General features: G+C 43.0%; 1 protein-coding gene across 6 annotated transcripts in view; it reads left to right on the top strand.

Annotated features, from left to right (window-relative positions):
* Ets1 (ETS proto-oncogene 1, transcription factor) overlaps positions 1–25,083 on the top strand; it is a 124,314-nt gene that overhangs the window by 75,115 nt on the left and 24,116 nt on the right. For all 6 annotated transcript variants that reach the window (XM_013078832.3, XM_004862604.4, XM_087214302.1 and 3 more), the window contains 4 exons: positions 17,570–17,689; positions 19,256–19,456; positions 22,254–22,331; positions 23,369–23,617. In XM_013078832.3, the coding sequence (XP_012934286.2) occupies positions 17,570–17,689; positions 19,256–19,456; positions 22,254–22,331; positions 23,369–23,617 (648 nt within the window). The remainder of the gene's footprint in view (positions 1–17,569; positions 17,690–19,255; positions 19,457–22,253; positions 22,332–23,368; positions 23,618–25,083) is intronic.

Genomic DNA, 25,083 nt, shown 5'->3' on the forward strand with positions numbered 1-25,083 from the left:
GGCATGTAAGATGCCCTGGGTTTGAATTCAGGCTTGCTGCTTACTAATTTGTCCTTAGGCAAAGTATTTAACTTCCCTAAACATTGCTTTTCAGATGCTTACAATGGAGATAGTAATAAAGAGCTTTCAGGGCTCTGGCTAGGATTAGAGATGATTCCCGTAAAATTCTTTTTCGCTGCCACAGGGTCTCAGTCAATAGTATTATCATTATCATCACCAAATTCTGTACAAATGTGCACTGCTGCTGACGCTGTTCCTCAGTGGTTGTTAAAGCTGTGGTTACTGTTAACCTGGTTACAGAAAATTTTCCGCTTGACACCCCCATAACCAAGTGGGCTAGAGCAGCCCCTGTGACCAGTTACATTATTTTCCAGTCTCTCTCACGCATGTTTACTATTCTTGAGTTCGGCTTGGGTCAGATTCCCAAATCTAAAGCATTATTTTCTGGGATTCCCTTTGCTACTTCAAGGAGGCAGCTTCTTGGAATTGTTATCAGAATTCAAAATTAGTTTTATTACTTAATTACTTGTTTTTGTCTCACAATCCTTTGTTTTTCTGGCAGGTGACCTAGGAAAACTACCATCTGTGAGGCAGTTTAGGACTCTTTGTCTCTCAGGTGCCACTTTCTGAGCCAGGTAAAGGTGCTTGTGAAGGCCCAGGTCAATGAATTGCTTTGGTGTTTCCTGAAGATATGGACAAAAACAGTTGTCCTTTCTTTATTCTAGGGCCCTCTCCCTCCTGTCCTGCACTATTCCAGTTCCAGCAGTTTCCATAAAGTGCTTTGAACTTTAGATGCCCATAGGAGCCAAATACCTTTAGAGTTTCTAAGGTGCTGACTGCAGTGGTTGATCGACAGCTAGAATCTGGCACCTAGAAAAGGAGATCCTGTGTCTTTAAACAGCTGTGCCCCAGTGTATGTAAATACTCTTGCTAATCCAGTGACTCAGTATATTATAAAGACGTAGCAATGAGCCTGGCCACTGAGGCAGGGCTGTGTACCAACTGGACTGGTGTGTAAAGTGAAAGTCTCAGAGAATTGTGTCTTGAATTTACACACACACACACACACACACACTCACACTTCTCTGAATTTGATCTCTGTTCCCTGAACCAGAGTGAGCACTTGCTTTCTTAAGGTTCCTGTCCCTCCAGCTCCCCCACCTCTCCCCTCCCTTTATTTACTCATCTGAGGGTGAGGCCATGCTCAGTCTGAGTCAGGGGCAGGCTGCCAATCAGAGCTGAGATGGAGCATTCCGGGGGACAGCTCATGATCCCTTAAGGAAAAGAATTTCCCCAAAAGATCCCTTGCCGTCATCATGTTGTTGTGACTCTGCCTGCCTTCCTCAGTTCCTGGCCAGTGAGCCCCCCACCCTCAGGTTCGTTTGCCCCAGGTGTTCCTTGTTCTCCCTGCCCTTCCTCCTTGTAGCACAGGGTTGGGAAAGAAACCCCTAGGCAGGGGGCAAGAGTGGGGTGGTGGTGGTGGTGGTGGTGGTGGTGGTATCTAATGATACTCCCCTCCGCAGTCTTATAACTGTAAAAATGCAGGTAGTACTTTAAATGAGTGCTGGGGGTAGACTCCACTGCAAGTATCTTTCGGTTAGAGAACTTGGATTTTGTTTTTCCTTGGAGTCTGTGGCCTTTCCTCTGACTCCTCCACATAAATGGTTCCACAAGATGCAGACACCAGGTGTCTATTCTGGACATGGATGGACCTCACCCAGCCACTCCCACGGCAGCTCAGTGCACATGGCCTGGCTGCAGCCTCAAGGAGTTCCGTGTGTCAGAGTGGGCGGGAAGAGCTCAGCCTCTCCCTGTCTGCAGCTCTCTGTAGGGCCACCCATCCCTTATTGGCATTGTCTTTGTCACTGTGACTCCGCCCACACCAGCACAGCTGAGGCTGCCTCTGGGACCCCACCCTGCATTCAGTCCCTTGCAAACCTTGTGTGTTAGCTGTCATCTAGTGCTCCTCCCCCGGTGGGAACATGTAGCTATTCCTTGTGTACGTGGGTGGCATTTGTTTTTCCTACTGGAAGTGACCCTCCAAGTGAGGGGTGCATGGCCTCAGTCACAAGGTATTCCTGTTGCTCAGGTGGTCAGTATCCCACTTTCTCTGTCCTTTCAAATATATTTTTCAAAAAATTAAGATAAAATCCACATAAGAAAATTCACCTTTTAAAATGTACATACAGTTCAGTTCAGCCAGGGGGCAAGAACTGGGCTCCAAGTGATGCATCTCTTCCCTGAGAGTCTTATAAATAGAAAAATGTAACTATCACTTCAAATGAGCCACTTCTGGACCATCTTTGGTTAGAGAATTCAGGGATTGGGTAACCATGGCCAATATCTAATTGTAGAATCTTTTCATTACCCCTAAGGAAGCCCCATGCCCCTTAGCAGAGAGCCTGGAGCCCACACGTGGGGGATCTGCCTCTCCTTGCCTGCCCTCCTCCCTCAGGGCGGAGGCTCCGCTCACTGTGGAGTGAGCCAGTGTAGTCTGGGCGGAGATAATGAGCGCTTTCACCAGCTGCGTGCAGACAGTTTAGTCCGGAGAGCCTGGGCTGTGGTGGCTGCAGTTTCCTAATGGCTTCCTGATGAGGCAGAGCCATTTATTAGTAGCGGATGAGGGCTGTGCATCCCGGTCTCTCCCTGCCCCACCCGACTCAGGCAGATGCAGAGTGGCTTTGGCTGCCTCCCTCTTTGCATTGATCACTTCTTCTCTCCTCTTCACCTACTGGTCTGTCTTGCCCATTGATCTGGAGACGGGTCTGCCTGGCGACAAGTTAGCCTCTAGGGTTGCTCCTGAGAGAGGTTGCCTAGGCTGTCTGCACCGGGCCAGTGTGGGCCAGACTGTGCGGCAGCAGTTGGATCCTGGAGTGCTGAAGTCCCGGGGTTTGAGGCCATTAGGAGATCCACTGTGAAAGCAGAGAATGAAACTGCCAGTGTAAAGAGGGCAGTGCTAGGTGTAGTTTGCCTGGAAGCCTTGGGCCCTGGACTCTAAAAGCATTCTTGGGCGGAGGATATAGCTCAGTGGTGCCACACTTGCAAAGCGCAGGGTTCTGAGTTCTATCCCTAGTACTGAGGGGAAAAAAAAAGAAACAAAGCATTCGCATTTAGAAGGGGAGCTGCTTTCTTGCTTCAGGCTGTCAGGCCTTTTTGGGTTAGACAAGTTCCTTAATTAGAGGCAAAGTTTCCAGTTCCAGGCTTGTGCCCCTGGTTCAGAGCCCCCAGATGACAGGATGACCTTTTGTTCTCCTGTCAGTGGTTTATAGAGAAAGGTCCACAGATCTGTACAGTTCACGGCTGTCTCCATTTTTTTCTGGATTGACAAGAATAGTGTGCTCACATTTCAGGGCTGACATTCACGGTGATGTCCTGGTGTTGAAGTTGGGTGTCAAGGACTGCTTGCTATATGATCCCTGGTGTATGACAGGAATCTCTGTTTGAAGGAAACTCTTCCACAGTAGAGTCGAAAATTTTAATTCAAAGTTTGTAGCCTACAGTGGGAACAGATAGCATTGTGGGTCCATAAAGGCCTCTCTTGTTTGTTGGATCTTTGAATGGGTTGGCCCTGTGGTTCTTAAGGACTGTAGTGTTGGTCCAGAACGATAAACCAGAGCTTGTCAGTAGTGAAGACAAGGAGAAGACCCTGTCTCTCCCAATCCACAATGGTCAGTAAACAGCAGTGGTGGAGAGGGGAAAAAAAAACCAAACAGGGAGTCAGAGAGGTCTAGAATTAGTAACCACGTGACTGAAGGCAAGTTGATGTCACCTCCCTGAGCTTCATTTCCCCATCAGTAAAAGAAAAATGTTTGAAGTAGATGATGTCTAAAGTTCCTTCTTAATTCTGTGTTCCAGGAATAGTGTAGGACCCCTGACCAGTGACAGGAGCTTAGCTTCTCCTCCTCTCTACAGGCAGAGTCCCTTTCATTCATCTTAAGATTATGTCTGGTTTCCAGGAGGGAGAACTTCCCTCCAAGGAGTTGTTAAACTTTTATAGCAAATTCTGTAAATTCTTCTTTTCTGCTTTTTGGCTGCAGATAGGGTCTTATGCATCACACAGGCAGTGAGGGCAGGGACAAGGCGTAGAGACAAGAGTTGATTAGTTATTACTCTATGCCATAGCACAGGCCAACTCTGAAGAGATAGAGGGGCTGAAATTACAGATTAGGTAGGTCTGCACAAACTATGGAGTAGCCTCAGAGGATAGGGTTTGCAGTGAACCTAATGGTTTAGGGAGAGTAACCAGTCCTTTCAAAGTTTACCTTTTTGGGTTCTAAGTACCTCCTTAACAGCTCAAGAAATGTCATCTGGGACTCTGAAATTATTACCTAAATGTCTAAAGTAATAGGATTTCTGGCATATTAGGGATACACATTTTAATTAACAGAACTGAATGGGTGTCTTTATTCCATGAGTTGTTGAACCTACAATACCTGAGACTGAAACTACAGATGTTCTTGATTGGGCAGAGCCCTTGGGTTTTGGTGCGTTGTAGTGAAGTGCAAGCATTTTTGAAGACTGCGAAAGGTTGAGGGGAGGGCTGTCTCATGTGCTTACCAAACATGCTTTGGGTGAGAGCTTTTGCACTTCCTCTGATGTCAGCCTTGCTTTAGGGTAGGAATGTGTGTCTTTCTGCCTTCTCTTTACTCCTACCATGTGGCTCCCATGTGGCTGTCTTGAATTACATGGGGATGAGTCAGCAGGGCTCTTGGAAAGAAGGGAATGTGTAGCCTATTGGGAGCGGGAGTGGAGTGGAGTGGAGGAAGCACTGTTTGAATGAAATGCTGGACTAGGTCAGGAGGGCCACATACCCACTTAGATCTTCACTGATTGGTGTTTTTTAGGTGGTCAGATGTTCCATTTGGGGTTCCATCTCTGCCATCTGCATAGAATAAAATATGGACTGGAATGTTTACTTGTTGGGGTCTTGTACATACTGTCTCAGTTATCCTGGTAGATCAAGTTTATTAGAACACCCTCCAGATGGTCTCAACCCCGAGCATCTTGAGTCATGCCTGCACTTCTGAAGTCACCGAAGAGCTGGGTAACTCTACACATTCCTTTAACCATTGCTTGGGTCCACTGGCCCCAGAAATATCAGCCATTGCCTGCTCTGTGCTTAAGCTTTTTAAATGATAAAATATTTAAGTACTTGCCAGTAGTTTCTTCCCAATGAAGTGACAATATTTAGGATACTCTCTATGAGATATCCTGAGCTATTTAAATGAAAAGGAGGGCATGATCTTATTTAAATTCCTTTCTTCCTATTTAAATGTTGGTTTTTCAGGAACAAGGAAGGAAGCCAGTGACAGGAATTCCTGAGGTATGAGTGGAAAGCTGAAGTCAGTTATTCTTCAGGGCATCTCTGCATTGAGCCCTGAATTTCTTGCCTTTAGAAGAGTCTAGTTGCTCACAGGATTCTTACAGCTGTGTGGCTGTTCTGGACCTGGGAGTACATTGCTGACTACTGATGACCTGTTCATGCTGAGCTGGGGTGACACTCAGGATGAAGGCAGTGCCAGGGCCTGCCTGCAGGCTCTTGGGCTGTGCCTTTCCCCATTCCTCCTTGCACCAAGCCTCTCAATTTGGTGTCTGTAATAGGCTGGTCTGACCACTGGTAGGCCTTTTCTGTAAGCCTGTAGGAGGATTAAGAATATAAGTGACACAGTTGGGAAGAACTAAAATTGATGATCACTCCAAAATCATATTAGACCCAAGGATGAAATTCCAGAAACTTGAGAAAGTGTCAAAAGAAGCAAAAGTAAAAGGAAAGATGAGATGTCTCTGTATGCGATTTCCAATTTTGGTTCCTTTATTCAGACCTAAAGAAGTGAGGAGGGCACTTTTCCATTTGGAAAAGCTCTTTTACAGTGTCCCTAAGCAGGGGTAATTATCAGACTTGATACCACTGTTGACCCTCAAGGACTGGTTTGTTTGTCTGTGGCCTCCCCACCTGCCTGCAACCTGTAAGAGGGACCTTAATTCTTTCGAACTGGGCAGACCAGCAGTTACCTTTCTGATCTCCCCCAGCTTAGCTGTGGCTGTATTTTAGAAGTAGGCAAGCAAACTTCTTTGCTTGACTAGAGAGATCCTTAGGCTAAGAAGGAACTATTCGAGCACAAAAGAAGCCATTCCTAAGCAGGCAGCATTCTTGGTGACCTCATCTTCCTCCCAGCCTGGGTCCAGTTGGAGCTATGCATACAGGGCAGACTTCCAGTTCCTCCTGTCTGGGACTCACAGTGGCAGATATAAATAGACCAAGGCTTTGTCTGTAGCATTGTTCACTAACTGCCTATTGTTTCTGGAAGCAAAGCATTTCTGTGCGGTTGCTGCATGCTCTCTCTCCTCCTGCTCCCCCTCTTTTTTTCCTTTCTTTTTTCTTATTGTGCCAAAGCCTGAATCTCAGCCCAGCCATTTCCATCTGCCACCTTTGCACTTGTCTGGTGCTGAGGGAGAAACTTGAGGGGGAAAACTGGCTCCACAAAGTATATCATCTCAGTACTGGCCTCATATTTTTATTTCAGTGATGCTTTTATCTGAGTTTTTCAATGATATATTTGTGGTCAAGACAAAGATATATGAATCTGATGATAATAGAGTTGGGAGGATTTGTAACTGGTTGAACAACTATACCCCAAGGGTCTTGATTACTGCGTCAGTGTCAGAATAATGTGCAGTCCTTGGTGTTATGTTATGGAGCTCAGTACTTGGTCATTGTCTTTTCAGCATTTTTACCAGAGTCTTAGAATAAAGATATAGAGAGCATACTTAGTAAGTTGCAAGTGGTTCAAAGCTGAGATGGATAGCAAATAGTATGAGGATAGATTCATGATATAAAAAAGATTACACATGGAAACAAGGATCAAAACAAGTGAGGTGAAGTTTAATATAGATAAATGTACAGACTTATTGGAGCTAATAAAGCTCAATCAATAGGTGCAGAACTGGCTCATTGTCAGTCTGCATGAAGAAAGGCTTTGAGTGTCGCAGTGTGTCTATTAGTGTTGTCCTGGTTTTCACAAACTAATAACAAGTAAGGTGATCATCCTGTTCATCTCATTTTACTCTTGAGAAGTATGCTGTGTGCCTGTCGATTTATGTGGATTTATGATGCTCTTTAGAATCACAGGCATACAGGAATTCTCTGTATATGGCAGGATGGGAGGCACAGGTGCAAAAACTATGCCACCATAAATTACTGAAGGAACTGGACAGAAGATATGAAAAAGGAGAAGACTAAACATTTGGAAAGGTGTTAGATAAAGACATTAAATTTGTGCTGCATGGCTTTAGCCAACAGGGTTGATGGATAGGATACCAGAGAAGACAGATTTTAATTCAATGGGTATAATTTTTTTTGTTTTGTTTTGGAGTACTGGGGATTGAGCCCAGGGCCTTGGCCCTGAGCTACACCCCATCCCCTTTTTATTTTTTTATTTTGAGACAGTCTTGCTAAATTTGCTAAGTTACCCAGGCTAGGCTTGAACTTGCAATCTTCTTCCCCAGTATGCTGGGATTAGAGGTGTGCTCCAACATGCCCAGGTCATATGTTCACTTTAAAAATTATTGTGACTTATAGTGAAATTGAATGGGTCACAGGGCATGGAGCAACTGAAGGTCTTGTGTGAGAAGACACTTGGGAAGCATGGGGTATTTTCCCTGGTTGTGCCCTTCCATTGATTATTAACTCATTTGTTTGTCAAATGGGAAGCTTGGGCAGGGCTATACATTGGTTCAGTGCCATGGTAGGCATACGGGGAATCTTTGTCTCTTCTTCAGGGAAAAGTGGACTTAGATATTTTACTTTTTGTCTTGTTTCCCTGGGTTGAAAACCCGACAGTCACCCTGTGTGAATGTGTATGAGTATGCATTTTCCTTTCTGTCCAGATTTATTTATTAAAAGAAAAACACATCTGCATAAAAAAGCCTTAGAACTCAGGAAGAATGTCCACTTTGTTTTTCTTTCTGCAGCACCAAGACATGTGGGGTTTGAGCTTCCTCTGAGGGGTTTTTGAAGACTTGCTTTCATCTCAAACAAGGCTTTTTCCCATTGGAAAGACTGTCCTTTTTGGTTTAAAAATGTATTTATGTAATGTATAAATAAATGAGAAAATGGGGAGAGAATTTCCTTTTAAAATTGATGGAAAACTGTTGCTTTCTGAACATCATTAATTGGGGGTAAGTTGTTGCTTCTTCCCAGACTGTGCCCACTCTGCGTTCTGTGTCTTTATTTTGGAGAGTTTTTCTCATACTCCTTCCTCTGCTTTCTCCTCTCTTTTCTGTCTCCTTCTGGGCTGGTTCTCCCCCTTCTCTCCTCCCAGCCCCTGATTGTGAGTTCCCCGTGGCCGTGGCTCCATCTGTCCCCACACCCTCTCCTTTGTCAAACCCTGCTCCCCTCCTTCCCCCTGGCTCACAGCTGCTGAGTGCTCCCTGGAAGAGGCTGTCGCTGTGTTTGTTCCCTGCGTGGGAGGGAGAGGCAGGCCTTGGGAAAACAGTTCAAAAGTGCAGAAAAACTTTACCTCTTCCAGCCTAAATAAACGGGCTCCACTGCATTTGTTTGCCCAGATTTTTCCTTCGCCCATGGAGAAAACTCCTCATCCTCCACCTTGTTCAGCCCAGCCTTCCTTTCTCTGTGCCTGTTTTACCCCCAGACCCAGTGCCAAGCAGGCCCTGGGCCGAGGGCTAGAGCAGGCCTGTGTTGGGCTGCTGCGGTGCCTGTCACTCAGTGTTGCAGCTGCTGTCTGCAGAGCTCAGGGATCAGGGTCTCATTTTGTTCCAGAAAAAATGAAAAGCAGTGATCTTGTGTCCCATCATTTTTTCCTCTCCTTTTTTAACCCTGCAAATAAGCACACATGGAAAAACCTGGCTTATGTGTCTGGAGATCTGGATTTGAGTCCTTTACTGCTTGACCATCCTATTTAAGTCACTTGTGTAACCTTTGTGAGCCTCGGTTTCCTCACCCATAGGGTGGAGAAAATACTAAAGTTTGTTTTCAGATCACACTAAAATCTTGGAGAGAATGCTCTCTAAATTGTACAAGTCTATTCAGATAGCAGTAAAGGCCATTATAGGTGGAAATAAGTGAAATTACAATTAATTGGTTATTCCAATTAACCGATATCTTTAGGATCTCAGTGATGGCTCAAAAACTGATAGAAGTAGTAGAAGCTGGGATAATAAATAAGATTTAGGGTGTCAGATATTTTCCGTCTTCTCAAGTGTGGTTTTCTTAAGTCACATTTGTATCAAAAACCTTAAGTCCTTCTCTTGAGTATTTAGTTGAAGGCAGGGATTTTCTTCCTTCAGAAGTATAAGGGCTGGAAGAGGAGCTCAGCGTAGAGTGCTTGCCTTGACTGCATAGGCCCTGGGTTCTGTCCCCAGCACCAAAGAAAGAAAAGCTGGGCCAGAACCCAGAGGATGCAATAAGGTATCTGCAGAGGTGTGGAATGGAAAGGGCCCAACTAATGCTTTTCACCTGAGTAACATGGAGACTGTGGATCTGTGTTTTCACGACAAAAAAAATCCCACCCTTCTGAGACTTTTAGGACTTAACTATATAAAAGTGTTGTGTGGTGAATATCAAGTGTAGTCTTATAAATAGGCATGCTCTGAAACATGGGAAGCACTTTGTAAACAGCTTAAAGTAGAAAAGAGTTTTGAGCACAACATTATACTTTTCCATTATGCCATGTTGATTCTAAGATGACACTCATAGGCAGTTTTTAAAACTGAAGGCCCACTGGGCTCATGTATCTGTGATATGTTGTCATGGCAAACATAATTGCTACAACAAGGATTTCCCCTTTAGCAGACTGGAGGATGCAGAATAGATAAGAAATTACCATGTTCTATTAAAAAATAGCTAGTTTCAGGTGATGCCAGTTTACATTTATACCTTAGAATCTGATTTTTCATTCATTTTTCTCATTTACACAGTTGTTAAATGTGTACTTGAAAAATTGCCAGATTCCTTCTGCTTGCTGTCTCTCTAAGCGTTAGGAAATAAAATCTTAATATTTTTCCAGTCGTATTTTACGAAATGTTAAACTTCAGTAAAGTCAGCAGCGGTTTATTGAGGATCTACGGTGTTCTGTTTGGCTTTGGAATTTTCACACGTCAGTCGCATGATCCTCATTGCAAGTCAGGTAAAGCATCTGATGGGTCAACAGCAAACTTCATCTGTGGGTCCTTTAGGCCTGTTTCATATGCCTTCAACTTGCCACACCTCTAGAGAAAACATAGTTAGAAATATTTCCTTTCCATATGCCCGATTTTTCAGGTGGGAAATCTGAACTATTCTCAGAAGCAGAGCAAGAAAATTTAGCTGCAGGACCCAGGGGGTAGTTCTGCTCTCTGGCTCTGGTCCTGGAACGGAAGAGGCTCTCTCTCTGGGTTTCCCTGAACACCTGGAATTGATTTGGGTTGGACTCTGCTTCTAGTACATTTGCTGAGGTGGAGGACGGTGGAGCGGCTAGGAAAGAAATAAATCCAATGATTAAAAATAGCTTTTGCATGTCAGGTGCCTGAGCGAATTTGGGAACATGCCTGCAATCCCTTTTGTCTGGCAGGTCTGAACTCTAGCGCTGGCGAATTACAACTGGTTTCATTTGTTTTTCCTGCTTCCCTACCATGTAATGGTCAAGGGCTCATTGGAACCATGTGTGAGCCTGGTGAGTCACCAGGTCCTCAGGACTCCAGTGGTAATAGTGTGTTAAAATTCCTTTTGGGGGATGGGTGGGGGTGGGGTGTGTGTGGGGAAGGAGAGAGAAGCCTGAGGTCACTTCCTACAGATGTTCACTGTGCCTGTCCACTGTGTAGGCTTCATTCTCAGGCCCCACTGCCGCAGGATCAGGCTGGCTTCCTGGTGCAGTTTGGAGCATACTTTGTTCCATAGCAGACCATCTTTTTTGTCCCAGGGAAGCTTCCCTCTGGGAAGAGGCATCTAACTCAGAGTTGGCAAGTTGTACACAAACAGCGTGCATTCCCTGTTGGCTGTATGCATTGGCAGCACCACTGAGATGCTGTAATTTGAAACTGGCTTGCATTTTTGGGCAGTCAGGTCACTGGAGGGTGAATTGGGGATTTTCTGTGCAGTTTCTTTCTCCCTTCTTTTGGAGGAGTTTTTATTGGCTGATGTCTTCAAGGGGGTTGTGTGCTGGAGATGAGCAAGCAGACAGCCCATTGTATGTTTCCCTAACTGACAGGACTCCCTTTCAGGTTCATAGTGTTTTACTGGAACAATGATAGACTGCTAGGTTGGGATGGATGGGGAACCCCGCCCCCCCCCAACCCTGTGCCCCCAGCAAGGGCACTGAGCCATTTATTGCTTAGCCTTTGTTAAGCCAGGGTCTGGTTGACTCTCATTGTTTATCACATCATTAGGTTTATGAAAACTGCGCCAGGGACTGAAGAGGACCTTTATCTCCCTCCTTTGCATTAACTCCTCAACCAGAAGCAAGTGAAGGTCCTGTCTGTCACATGTCTAGTGCCTTTTACAGTAATAAGGAGTGAGTGGAAGACAAGACACTACTGATACCTTCAACTCTGCTTCCAACCTACCCTCCCGTGGAAGGGAGGACATTAGAGACCGGGTCTTAGATTCTCTTTCACATTCATCTGGTATCATTAACCTCTTTATTGGGCCAGTAGGGACTTCCCAGAGACAATCAACTCTGGAGCCAGAGCATTTAGTCTCGGTGGCCACAGCCACTTTTCTCTTTGTGTTAATTTGAAGGAGTAAATACCTTGTCTCCTACACTGGGCCTTGTTCTAGGCCGCTGGACCGTGCTCTACCTTTTAAAGTGCCATTTTGGTGCTTGCTACAATTTCTAGGATATTTTTGCACGCTTCTACTGACAGTTGAAAGATCAGGAGGACACAGTTGAAATAGCATTCTTATACATGCAGGACTTGGGAGTCAAAGGAACCAGCTTATCATCCTCATTTGAAACCATCTCTTTTTGGTCTACCCTTGTCTGTTTCCAGATCATGATGGGATTACTTTAAAAGAAGTTCTGTGGTTCAAATGTGCCAATAAGTGAAATTCTGTATAAGCACCAGGGAAAAGCATTTGAAGTCTTGTTTTCTTTGTCCTTGAGTATATCTACCTCTTTTTAGCTCCAGTCCTCTTTCATCTCAAAAATATCTTTCTGACACTAAAATATTAGTGGGTGAAAATTAGTGCCTGAGATCAGCTTTATAATTCTTCAGTGTGCATGTGTGTGTGTGTTCGTCTGTGTGAGGTGAAATAAAAACTGGTAATACTGGTAGATTTTTAAATAGTGTCATCATAGCATCCTCCCTGCTTTTGTATGTGTCTGGAAATTGCCAAATGAAAACTGTAAAATCCTATGTGGGATATAAATGTCACCTATTAGCAGACCTCTTTTAGAAGTGAATTTAGGAAGTGACTTACCATTGTGAGTCTAATAATGGCAAAATTGAGATCAGAACCCCCAGATTTTGGCGACAAGCTAAGTCAACCCTTTTTCTTGTCCTCAAAATCCTGTCTTTTCATTTGGACAATTGTTCTTTTCTCTCCCTCATATGAACTGGAAGGTTTCTTCTTGGTTTCCTTTGTCTCAAAGAAAAATTTCAGGAAGCCTTTGTGTAACTAATTAACCTTATATTATGTGCGCAGTGGCCCACCAGGGTGATTCAGGGCTGAAAACAGACAGGGAAGGAAGCTGGATTTTCATTTAACCTGTTTGCTTCATATGAAAGAAAGGAAGCCTCACTACTCTTAGTTTCAAGAGAAGAGAAGAATATAGATGATTCTGTAAATGACTTTTAATAATGCTTTTATGTTAGCCATATGAAATAGTTTTGTTTCAATGTTTATTTCCTTAAATTTAACTAATCATCAAACCAAAAAGAAAGACATCTCTCAGTTCTGAAAATTTTAATTTTCTTAGATCTCTGATTGAGTCTGATTTGCAGTGGAATAGAGCAGAAAGGCCCTGGATTTTAAAAAGTTGGAAGACGTTTCTGGCCCTGTGACTTTAGGCCAGCCAAGCCCTTAATTTTTCAGTTTTGGTTTCCTCATCTGTAAAATGGGTAACCTGTAATACCTTCCAGTCCCCTCAGAAGTCTCCTGTTGTGAGGATATTATGGAATAGTGTTATGTGAAGGGTCTTGGCAAATTATACAGCTGTTTTCAGACTGAAGACATCTTATTCATGCTGCTCTGATTGTGACAATATCCAACACACATGCCAAGTACCATTATACTCCACTATAATCCCAATCCAGTGGTCCCATGAGCCTGGGATCTAGCCTTGAATTTCTTGTTTTAAACTATATCCCTCACCACCTGGACCTAGGATACTCCAGTCTACATCATTGATCGAGAATAGCCAGAGAAGAATGTATAGTAAGTCACATGTCACAAACTTCTTGCTGAACAAAAGCCACCTGAAATGTAGAGTTTGTGTAACATTGTTGATATGAGCTGTTCGGTTTCAGAGAACTCAGAAGAATGGTATAAAAAGACATATGAAACATTCTTGAAGTGTTCTGAGAAACTGATCAACCCTTAACTTTGATATACAGACAAGCAAATGGAAACCCTTGTTTTACATTTTACTGGAGACATGTATGAGATGGTTTAGAGTTAGGCCACAGTGACAAATGAACACATTGCCCTGCATTCAAAATGCTGTTGGCTCATTATGCCCTGCAGTTTCAAGGAAAGCTATTTGTCTCTTCTGTCTCCACACTGTACAATCTTGGGATAATTATTTATTCACTAGCATCTGCACAACTTTCTTCTTAGAAACCTAGGTAATTCTTACAAATATTAAGTCAGATTTAGGGTACTAGGAATAATCAGTGAATAAGAAATCTCATAGAAGTACAATATGTTTCCATTTCCAATTTCCAGAGTATTGTGTTGAGTCTCTACTGTATTGGAATAGGTATTTTTTCAGGTCAGTTTCTCAGCATTTTGAGACAAGTATGCTGTTTCAGTTTTGGATACTGTAATTATTAACACGAAGACAATTTTAGTATTTTTCCATAAAATACAATTGGTTTATATCTGTGGAGGTACTGACTAGTGTCAGGATGTTACTCCCAAAATTAGAAATAATTGATGCCTAATACAAATTATTATGCAGTAACAGGTAATGAGGTCAAATATTTTAAGAAGAACAGCGATGCCTACTTGGACTAAACCATTTCAGATTCCCCACTTACATAATAACTTAATTATTATTATTGATTTGAGTAATGAACAGAACCGCTACCTTCATAAGCAACACAGAGGGACTTCTTCATTATTTTATGATAAACTTAATGTTTTCCTTAATACCCATGTTTGAACATGCTTATTCATCATCATTTAAATGCAATGCCTATACCACTGAAGAAGACAGTACTGGCCAACTGTTCATTTACATATAAAGGAGAGTTGGATTTTTTCTAAACCAAAGTTTCACACTTCATAAATATGGGCAAAACTCTACTTTCCAAGGACAGTGATACCCGAGAGCAAATCCACATGAAGGTGTCTCAAGTGTGTAGAGAAGATTTCCACCAGGTGGGCTGTGTGCTCTGTTTTAGAAGCTCAGCACTGAATCCCATAGCTGGAGGGGCAGTGCTGGACACCACCAGCTGGTCCCTGTACAGCTGCAGCTGACCACGTTTGGCCTGGACTTTGGGAGAAGGTACTGAGGTGGATAGGAAAAGGCAATTTCTGCTGTTTCCCTTAAGAGAGAATAAGTGAGAACCCGGAAATGCTGGTTCCCTGACAGGAAGTGGGAGCCTGTGTAGAGAATTGTCCACTCAGCACTCCTGCCCAGATCCTGCTACCAGAGTGTGTGGACTTACTGGAAGCAGACTCAGGGGGAACCTCTTAGGCTTTCTGCTGGCATCCTTGACCTTCACCTCACAGAGGCAATACACTGCCCAAGGTTTCATGTTAGAAAGAAGCCTGGGGCCTCCCAGCCACCTCATCCTTTAGTTCCCAGCTGCAGCAGAACTACTGACAGTTTCTTTAGCTTGGCCTGCGTTTTCCACATGTGTTGTCCTGGCCAGTTTCTGCCGTCAGTAGAGTTCTTTTCATTGAGTCATAAATCTAATGGAGGGAATAAACAAACAAAACAAAACCCACACCATTCAAGTTCATGAATTTATGTTGGGTGGGAGCGAAGGGAGGAAAGTTGGTGCAAATCTGGAAAACTTTAATTCACAAAGTATCTGTTGGCCTTGTGCTAGGAGCTAGGGAGGCAGCAGTTGTCTCTTCTTTCAGAATTTGCACTATCTGATTAACTAAAGGGTCTCTTTCTGTGTAGTAAAATTGACCTCTGCTCTAAGGGAGAGATATTTCTGGACCTGCTGCTTAGCTGTTCATGGATGTGAAGAGTGGGGATGAATGGGGAGCGCTGATATGTTTCTTAGTGACTCATTTGGTGATTACTCCATTGTTTGAAGGAGTGGAAGTTATGTAATCAACATTCTATCACTTCCCCCTACTTTTTCACCCCAAACATTCTGGGATTTTCCATCATTTTGTCAGTCTTCCTGGAGGCATGCTGATTTTTCCATTAGAATTTTTTGGGCACATCCCAGGGCAACCCAAACTCACCACACCCTGGAGCTTCAGATTCCTCATCACTGGCAGAGCCTGGGAGAGCAGCTGAGTGAGCCTGTTCTTCCTTGGCAGGGCTGGGCTCTAAGCAGTTTCCTGAAGCATGGCTGAGAGCAACAAGAGGGAAGGTGCTGCCTGCTCTTCTTTCATGCAGTGTAACTTCCATTCATTTTGACATTGAGAAGGAATAGACAATTTGATCCTAATTGGGAGTCATCTATTGTCATCTTTTTCCTACTCTGTTTCCTTTTTATTCAGCCAATAACACGTATGTATGTGTGGAGATTTCTTTATAAGTAGCAAAGTTTAGAAATGCCTAGTTAAGGAACTTCTGTAGCACCCTTGCCTGGAACTCAAGACATTTTAAGATGTCATTTTCAACACGCAGTACACTGAAGACTTGTGCTTGTAGAAATTACTATAGTGAAATGCATTACTGCTGAAAGCCACACACAGGAAAGCTAGAAGGGATTATTGTTTTGTGGGAAATTGAGCCTGAAGTGAACCCAGAAGATCTTTGACTTTAGCCATGTTTATGTGCCATACTGCGAACGGGGTCTGCAAGTGTGGGAGGTGCTAGATAGACATAGCAGAGGTAAAGAAGCATGTGGGTCTAGCAAAGGACGGCCCCTTGGTGAATCTGCAGGTTCTGATATCTCACTCTTCTTCTCTCTTATGTAAAGCAAGTTTTGTAGATTTTATCTCCTGTATGCACCTCAAATTGTCTGCTTGTCTTACCTGCATTGCCAGTTTCCTAGTCAAGTCATCATTACCTCTCAGCAAAACTAGTGCAATAACTGTTTTACAAGTCTTCCCATATCCATTCATATTCACCTCATGCACCACTCTTTACAGAACAGCCAAGGAGATCTTACGATGTGGTCAGGTCATTCTTCTACATAAAACTCTCAGCAATTTTCTGTTTTACTTAGGATAAAATGATAGATTCCTTAAAGTGCTGCCTGCTTTCCTCTTCAATTTCATCTCTGGCAGCTGCTCTCCTTGATCACCCTGCTTCAGCTGTGTTGATCTTTTTGATACTAACATACATCAAGCTCCTGTTCCATATTGTGATACTTTCCCTTTGCCTTGGACTAGGGTCCTCTAACTTTATTGCTCATCAGAATCACCTGGGTTATGTGCTAAAAAACAGATTTTTGGGCTCCACTCCCAGAAGTTTTGACTAGGTAGGTTTGGAGTGGGGCTGAGAATTTGCCTTTGATAATTTCCATGTGGTGCTGATACAGCTGCTCTGGGTACCACACTTTGGGAACCACCAGTCTAGTGCACTCTCCCCCTCCTCAAAGTCCTGTGCATCCTTCAGATTTTAGGTCAAATATCTTTCTTCTCCTAAGAGAAGCGTCTCCTGGTTCCCCCAGTCTTGCAGGGATTCTTATGTATATATTAACATGCATCTTTTCCTTTTCCTTTAAAGCCCTTATGACATTGTATTTGAATATTTAATTGTGATACTAGATTTTAAAAAAATGATTGAATCTATTGCAAGATTCAGATGTCCAGAGGCCATTTCTGTCTTGTCTCCTGCTCTTTCCTTCTCTAATTCCTTGCATATGAAGAATGCTAAATAATTATTGGCTGAGTTAATGAATATTACTTTTTCCTTTCCTTGTTATAGGTACCTGAAAATAACTGCTGTGATGCTAATGTTTTAAGTGAGTGTGAATGATAAACAAGGACTCTTTAGATGAACTAGTAGAGGTGTACTGAAAGAATAAGCATATTTTGTTGTCAGGGATGCAGGATGTTTCAGTCAAGAGTTAGTGTTTTTTTTGGTTTTGTTTTGTTTTTTGGCCAGGGCCCAGCACATTGTGGAAAGTCCCTTGAATTGTACCTGCTCTACTGAGAATGCTAACAGTTCTTTCTCAGCTTGCCTTCTTCAGTCCATCCATGCTGCTATGTTGTGAGTGTCTAATTATATATTTAAGTTTTTGTTGTTCTTATCCTTTTTTTTTCTTACAGATATGGAATGTGCAGATGTCCCATTATTAACTCCAAGCAGCAAAGAAATGATGTCTCAAGCACTGAAAGCTACTTTCAGTGGTTTCACAAAAGAACAGCAACGACTGGGAATCCCAAAGGGTATGCTTTTGTAGTTGGAAAATGGAACTGGGGCCAGATCCTTAGGAAGGGTTTATTCACTCGCCTGTAGTGTGTGAGGCAGACATTAGCCTATCCATGGTTAGATCAGCAGCTATAGGTTGTTGCACACATCCATTAGAACAATGATAGACACACAAGCTTGAGATCCACCATCTGCTGGCTTATCACTGCCATCTTGGGCTTAGAATAGTGGTTCCTGATCCTGTCTACACATTCAAATCCCCTCTGGATCTTTGAAAACTTACAGGGTCAGGTCCTATTCTGGTGGCATCAGTATAGTATTTTTTAAGCTCCTTAGATGATTTCAAAGTGCAGACATGTTTGGGAAATTTTGTTTCAAGGTTATTTTGGGCCACCATTATATGAACTCAGTGAGCTACATTTCTTGGAATTTACTGATTGATCTTTTCTCTTCCATGTACTTTGGCAAAATGTGTTTGTCCTTTGTGCCAATCCTCATCTGGAAGAGGTTATTCAGGAATAGAGAGTCTGATATTGTCAGAAAGAGAAGTGAATGGAGAACATGTCAGGTTTCACAGTTCATGAACACTTAAGAGCAGAAAGACCATGTTTCTCTTGAGAGTCAGGCTGTTTAAATCATCAGCCAGTTCAACTTCTGGGTGAGAGATTTCAGCCTTACCAAACTTGTGCTTTCAACATTCTGTCAATGTATCTATATACCTTTTCCCGTGTTTACGATTTTACTGCAGACCTTAGTGGACAGCAGTGCCAAATATCTTTTGAGGATCACAAGGCAGAAAAAGATGAATTCTGACTACTGGGCTTCTCCAAAGCTCATAAATAGTCTTACAGATTGAAGTGGGGACCCTTGGAGCAGCTATGACATAGGCACTGCAATCTGCTGTTGTCTGAGCTCTTCAGATGTCATTTGCAGGTGTAGTTGTATTAAATCACAGGCCATATATGGAGATTATGAGTTTTCTACACTACTGTACTCCTCAAAGTAGGGCCTATAATATTTACAGACTTTGCAGGATTTCCAGTATAATACAGGCACCTAATAATGTCATCACCCAGTACCATTTAAATGACTTACCCTTACTAATTGCTATGATTATTACTAAGCATAAGTGGCTAAGATAAAAATAATTGGAAATAATGATCCCAAATTTATTATAAGAGTTAAGAGCATGGAGAGGCCTGTGTAATCCGTAGAAAACACTGTGCTTTATTATTACTGCTATTACAGCAGCCATTTACTCCCTGGCTGGGGCTTTTAAAAAAATCTAATGGAAATATGGCAGTGGGAGGAGATTCATGGAAATCTTTGCCTGAGTGAAGGGCAGGGAATGTGCCTATTCCTCCTCCTGTGTTACTTTTTGGTTGACCAGAGTGCTTTCTCGCTGTAGAGAAGGTGGGGATGTTGAATGTGGGAGAGGGGCTGTGGGAGGTACCGATGAGCTCTGTCTGCAGGCTGGTGCTTCCTGATTCTGTGGCTAGGATAGCATCCTCAGCAGTGCTCAGTCCTCCAGTGTCTACTCTAGAGCCTGACCTACTGCATCTTCATTTGGTCTCTTCCCTCAGACCCTCGTCAGTGGACGGAAACCCACGTTCGGGATTGGGTGATGTGGGCGGTGAATGAGTTCAGCCTGAAGGGTGTGGACTTCCAGAAATTCTGTATGAACGGAGCAGCTCTCTGTGGCCTGGGTAAAGACTGCTTCCTTGAGCTAGCTCCAGACTTTGTTGGGGACATCTTATGGGAACATCTAGAGATCCTGCAGAAAGGTAAATGTGTGGAAACAGGGAGGGTGGGGGTTGTGTGAAATTACTATGAATGGGGAGGGAGATTGACCCAGTGGGGATGTAATGCAATCAGGGCATAGATGGTCAAAGGGGATGTGCCTAACATAGTGCTTGACATCTAGCAGGTGCCTACTACAGGGCAGCTTCTTTTCCTTCTATGTATTGTGGGTTAAGATTTTAATTTTAAGCACTTTTGTACTCCATTAACTTTATGATATGCACAGTTCTGATCCCAGTTGTTTTCTTAGGCCCATGTACTATGTGTTGGCAGTGCCCCTGGCCAATGCCAGAATAGTTTTTGGCCTTTTTTCCTGGCAATCTTAATACACATCTCCTTGATCCATGGCCATGTAATAGTTGGTCACATGCACAAGAAAGCTTAGCTTTTCTGAGCTTGTTAATAAGACAGGCCTGTCTGCCCACTGATGGGCTGGAACTGCAGAGGTGTAGAATACTGTTCACATCTAGAGCGGAAGCCAGGGTCAGATCAGGACGAGGTGTTGCAACCTTGTAATGACACAGCCTCCCCTATTGGCTTCTTCCAACTCTTCCAACCTTTTTGGACCAAGTGACTCATGTCCCACAGTCTTGGCTGAGTACAGAAACAGCAGCAGGCAGTGAACTTGGGTGTTTTTGCCCTTATTTTTCTGAATTTCTTCTTAAAATAAATTTCAGTTACCAGCAGTCAGCAGTGCCCTCCCGCTGACTGTAAGCCTAGAAGCCCGCTGCCCTCTGTAACCCAGGCCCACCCTTTCTCTGTGGTCACCAGCTCCAGCCCTTGGTGTGGGCACTGGGGAAGGGTGCAAAGCTCAGGATTAGCACTTTTAGTCCATATAATACCTGTCTTTGTGTGTATAAGAATATTCTTCACCCTGCAGTGTTCAGGAGAGACCCAAGTGAGATTCCTGGGGATGTAGGGCTGTGACCTTTATTTCTTCTCTTCAGGTTTTCTGTTGACAAATAACACAGTCAAGAACTAGATGAATCTACCTGTAACTGCCATGGTGGAGGGCTGGCAGCAATTCCCAGTCCTCTCCACCGCCCTGGCATGCTGTTTGTGCAACTGCACACACACCCACTCTGAGGTGTCAACACAAAACAACCTGTTCATAGAGGGAAAAGTTATAGGAGGCTCATTGGAGATCTGATTTAACTGCTGGCAGCAGATTGGACCCACTGTGTAAATCAAATATATTCTACTACATACTATGACATTGCCCTTTGTTCATCACAATGGAACTACCAGGTGTTTTGGGTGTCTAACTGTCCAAATCATATATGTATCTAGTGTCTTAGTAAATCAATAGTGTCTTGTTTCAAAAGTGCTATAAAACACATCTTCTCTTTGGATTATCAGAATAACCCTGTGAGATAGGAATGCCAGGGACCATGATTGTTCTTGTCCATCAAAATCACACATTTTTAAACTCTATTGTCTTTAACTTTTAAGCCTCTTTTCATTTTTTCTTTTGTCTCTTTGACTGTAACTTCCCATCCTGTCTTCTTTCTCTGGTCATGTGGATGCATGGGGAGCTTCTGGACCTAAGACAGGTCTGGCTTGCCTTTCTGCACAGAAATATCATGAGGGACTTTAAGAGAATTAGGATATAACTGAGTATACCTGAGAACAAAAAGCATACCTTCCTGCCCAGTGTTCCATGGAGCGAGACAGTAAAAATCATCCCTTTTCAGGTCCACATACTTGAAGCCATGAGGGATCTGTTTGTACCGAGGCTACAGTTATGGTTCTATAATTAAACCAAAGGAACATAGCATCCAGAGAACACTGATGTTTGGGGTGGAGTGGAGGACTAAAGGTACAGGGGATGTTTCAACCTGATAAGCTGCTAAAGCAGAATTTAATCAGTTTATCTCAACTGAGAACTTTTTTTTTGGTGTATGTGTGTATGTGTGTGTGTACATGCATAAACTTGTTTTCCCGTGAGCCTTTGTTCCCAAGAAGCTATCAAATAGCTGAGGAAAAACACAAACCAACACGCTGTCTTTATGTCTGATTCCATGAAATATAGTCATATGGCTCCATAATAGTGCCAGAGGCTCCTTCTTCCCCCCTTAGATTCCAGGGTAAACAGAAGATCCCATACTGAACATAACCAGGTAGAAAGCACTTCTGTCCTTAGATACCCTTTCTCTCCCTTTCTTTCTTATCCCCTGGGAAGCAGTTTGGTTCTGTTGCTGCCCTTCCCCTTTATATAAGCCTTCCTCGTTCACCAAGTGGAATCACCTTACCAGTGTTCCATTTCTTGTCTGGGCCTGAACTTGAATTGTAAGAGCAGTGAGAGAAACAGAGAACAAAAACCAAACATCTGTTAGAAGTGGAGGATGTGCAATCTACTTGCCTAAAGATTGCAACGTATTTCTGAAAAGGTTTGGAAATGATCCGTTTCGGGGTTGGGCACTGATCTTGGTGACATCTCCACTCATTGTCCAGCCTTTGAATCTAGTCTCTAGTGTGATACATACACACAGCACAGAGGCTGAAAATGAGAGCTTAGCGATTACTCATTGATTCACTTTCCAAGATATTAAATCCCATTTTGTAGCTACTGAAATAATAAACTTAGCCATACTTTTGTGATCTCATCTCTTGACAAGGCCCCAATCAGGGTAGTCTCAGACACCAATGCAGTTAATGAACTTGCACATTTCTTAGAAAAAGTGTTGAGATCATTGTGGCTTTTGCATCCAAGATCCTTTTAGGCTAAGTATTCCTTACATGTTGACTTCTTTATTTCATTTCCTACCTTGTCTGTTGCAGAGGATGTGAAACCATATCAAGTTAATGGGGTCAACCCTACCTACCCAGAATCCCGTTATACCTCGGATTATTTCATCAGTAAGTTACAGCATTTGCTCCCTTCCCTCACCTTGCTCATTATAATGGGACACTAGGAAAGGTCTCCTGTCTCACTTGATCTCAGGCTCCTTCGTGGTAATTTTATGGCAAATAATGTTTTTTTAAACTACAGAGTCTTGTTAATTATTAATTATTTCCCATTTCTACTTTATATGTGCCTTATAATTTTCTGTCCTCTCTTTTTTTTTTGTAGTGGTAGAGATTGAACCCTTGGACTTGTGTACTCTAGGCAAGCACTCTACCATTTAGCCACAACTCAGCCTAGTACATACCTTACTAGCCTGCAAGTTTCTGCACAGTACATCTTGGAATGTGAAAGTCACAGGGAAGGAATACAACTCGACCTCTAAATTTTGGATCTTGTTTGATCCTGTGCACTATATTGGCCAACAGGGTTGGGTTAGTGATTTGATTTTGGTCCCTGCTCTTTCCTTTTTTACCAGTGGAAATCACAGCATTTCCTCTGAAATGCCTCTTTAAGAGCATGCTATGCAGCTTTGGGTCCTACTACAGAATATAAAACCTTCTTTTTAGTATAAGATACCTAGCCATGCCAGAGAGGTGGCCAGAGGAGCAGAATTAGTATAGAGCTGTGCTTAGCTGATGGCTTTGTTTTCCTTCGAAACAAATGGGGTTGAACAGGGTTGTTTTCATTTTATTTTTTTAATTATTGTTTTTATTCCAATAATATTTTGAATATCACAAATGTTGGGAGGCAGTTTACATATATTTATTCTCATTTGATCTTCATCTCAGCACTCTGAGGAAGATTGCAGACATACTTATTTATAGATGAAGAAAATTAAATCAGAAAAGGAAAGCATTTTATCAGTGGCTACAGCCATTAAGTAGTGGAGCAAGGTTAAAAACTCAAGATTTTCTAACTTTTAAGTATTTTCCTTTAATTCTCTAAAGTAGCTAGCTCATTTCACACTGTGAGGGCATCACAGTGGTGCAGAACTGCACTTTCTAGGTACACATCTCTCTTCCCTAACTGCAAGCATCTCCTTGTCCAGGTTATGGTATCGAGCATGCTCAGTGTGTCCCTCCATCAGAGTTCTCGGAACCCAGCTTCATCACGGAGTCCTACCAGACGCTCCATCCCATCAGCTCAGAGGAGCTCTTGTCCCTCAAGTATGAGAACGACTATCCCTCAGTCATTCTCCGGGACCCTCTTCAGACAGACACCTTGCAGACCGACTACTTTGCCATCAAGCAAGAAGTTGTCACCCCCGACAACATGTGCATGGGGAGGACCAGTCGTGGTAGGTCAGATCTCTTCTCTGAAAGCTGTGGAGTTTGCAGGAATTACTTACCTTTGTGAATTTTTCAGGTCCCATTTTTTTCTCACTTATAAGCACCATAGATTCCCCAGTTGTGGACTTCCTGTCTTGGAATGCCTAGATAATTAAGACCTCTGTATCATGGAATTTCAGCCACATAGATCACGATGACAGAGACTTCAGGGTCCATGGAGGGATTCAAGTCTGGCAGAATAAATAATCATATGTCTCGTTCTAGTTCAATTTGATCATTTAAAAAGAAAGACACCTTATTTTCTTTGAGAGAATTTTGCTTGAGGGGAACACAGTAAAAGAAAAATGGTTTAGTGACCCTCTTGGGAAACTCTTAGGCTTTGCGTGTGTCCTGTGTTCCTCCCACAATACTAAATTGGACTGTAGAACCTGACTTGGTACCTGGCATGACTTGTGCTTATTCAGCCTGGGATCTTTAGGCTCCTGTGACTTCTTTGGTTTGGGAAGATACAGGATGGTTGACCAGTGGTTTATTTGGCTCCAGTCATCAACAGTGTGGTGAAAGTGTGTATTTGTCTAGAGGACCAGGGAAAGGTGGCCAGAGGCTTCCAAAAGAAGGTACTCTTGTTGAAATGACTATTATAATAGTGATAAATCATTCAATGGCAGTGAAGTAAACTTTTCAAAATAGAGCAGACTGACATAAAGCAAAAAGGTAAATTATACCTAACTTTTACAACCATGATATAAACTATCAAAGGTATTACCTATGAAGTAATATAGTCAAAGTACAGTTTATTATAAAGAAGACGTATTTAAAAGATGACTTTTCTGGTGGGTAAATAGGAAGGAATTAGTGACAGAAAGAAGAGTAGGAGAAAGCTAAGCCAAGTGGTAAAGAGCCTTTGGTTGGTCACAGAAGTCAGACTTGGGCCAGTATGTTAGTGATTTCTGCTTTAGAGCCTGCCCAACTGTGATACGATTCTGATGCTCTTGGAGGTTCCCTTACTTTGGAGGGTCACCCTGTTTGCATCTTGGGCCACACATACTGTCTTTTTCTTTGAGTGTTCAGGTTTACACTTCCTGCCAGCAAGTCTTGGATAACCAACGGACCCTACACAGGGAAAGTCCCTACAAACTCAGAACCTATAATTGTCCTTCTTAGCGTCCCAGAGTGTTTGTGTTTCAGACCGAAGGGGATGGGTGGGGCCAATTTTGTCTTCCCCTTTCTGTCTTTTATTTTTGGGTGTATGTCTATTGAAATGGACAAGTATATGGCCAAAGCATTAGAATGACCTTCACTTTCATGGGCTTTCTCTACATATATGTAATGAGACTGAGTTGTGGGTTTGGGGTTCAGCCATGTTGTAACTGGGTAGATCCCTGTTACATTGTTTTAAAATTACATCTGGCTTTTTGTATCTGTGTAATTGTGTCTTCTCTCTCCCTCTCTTGCTTTGTGGTTTGGTTCCCAC

Source organism: Heterocephalus glaber, unplaced genomic scaffold (genome assembly GCF_053883595.1).
Source record: "Heterocephalus glaber isolate CG9 unplaced genomic scaffold, H.glaber_assembly_v1.0 deba00001446, whole genome shotgun sequence".
NCBI lineage: Eukaryota > Metazoa > Chordata > Mammalia > Rodentia > Bathyergidae > Heterocephalus > Heterocephalus glaber.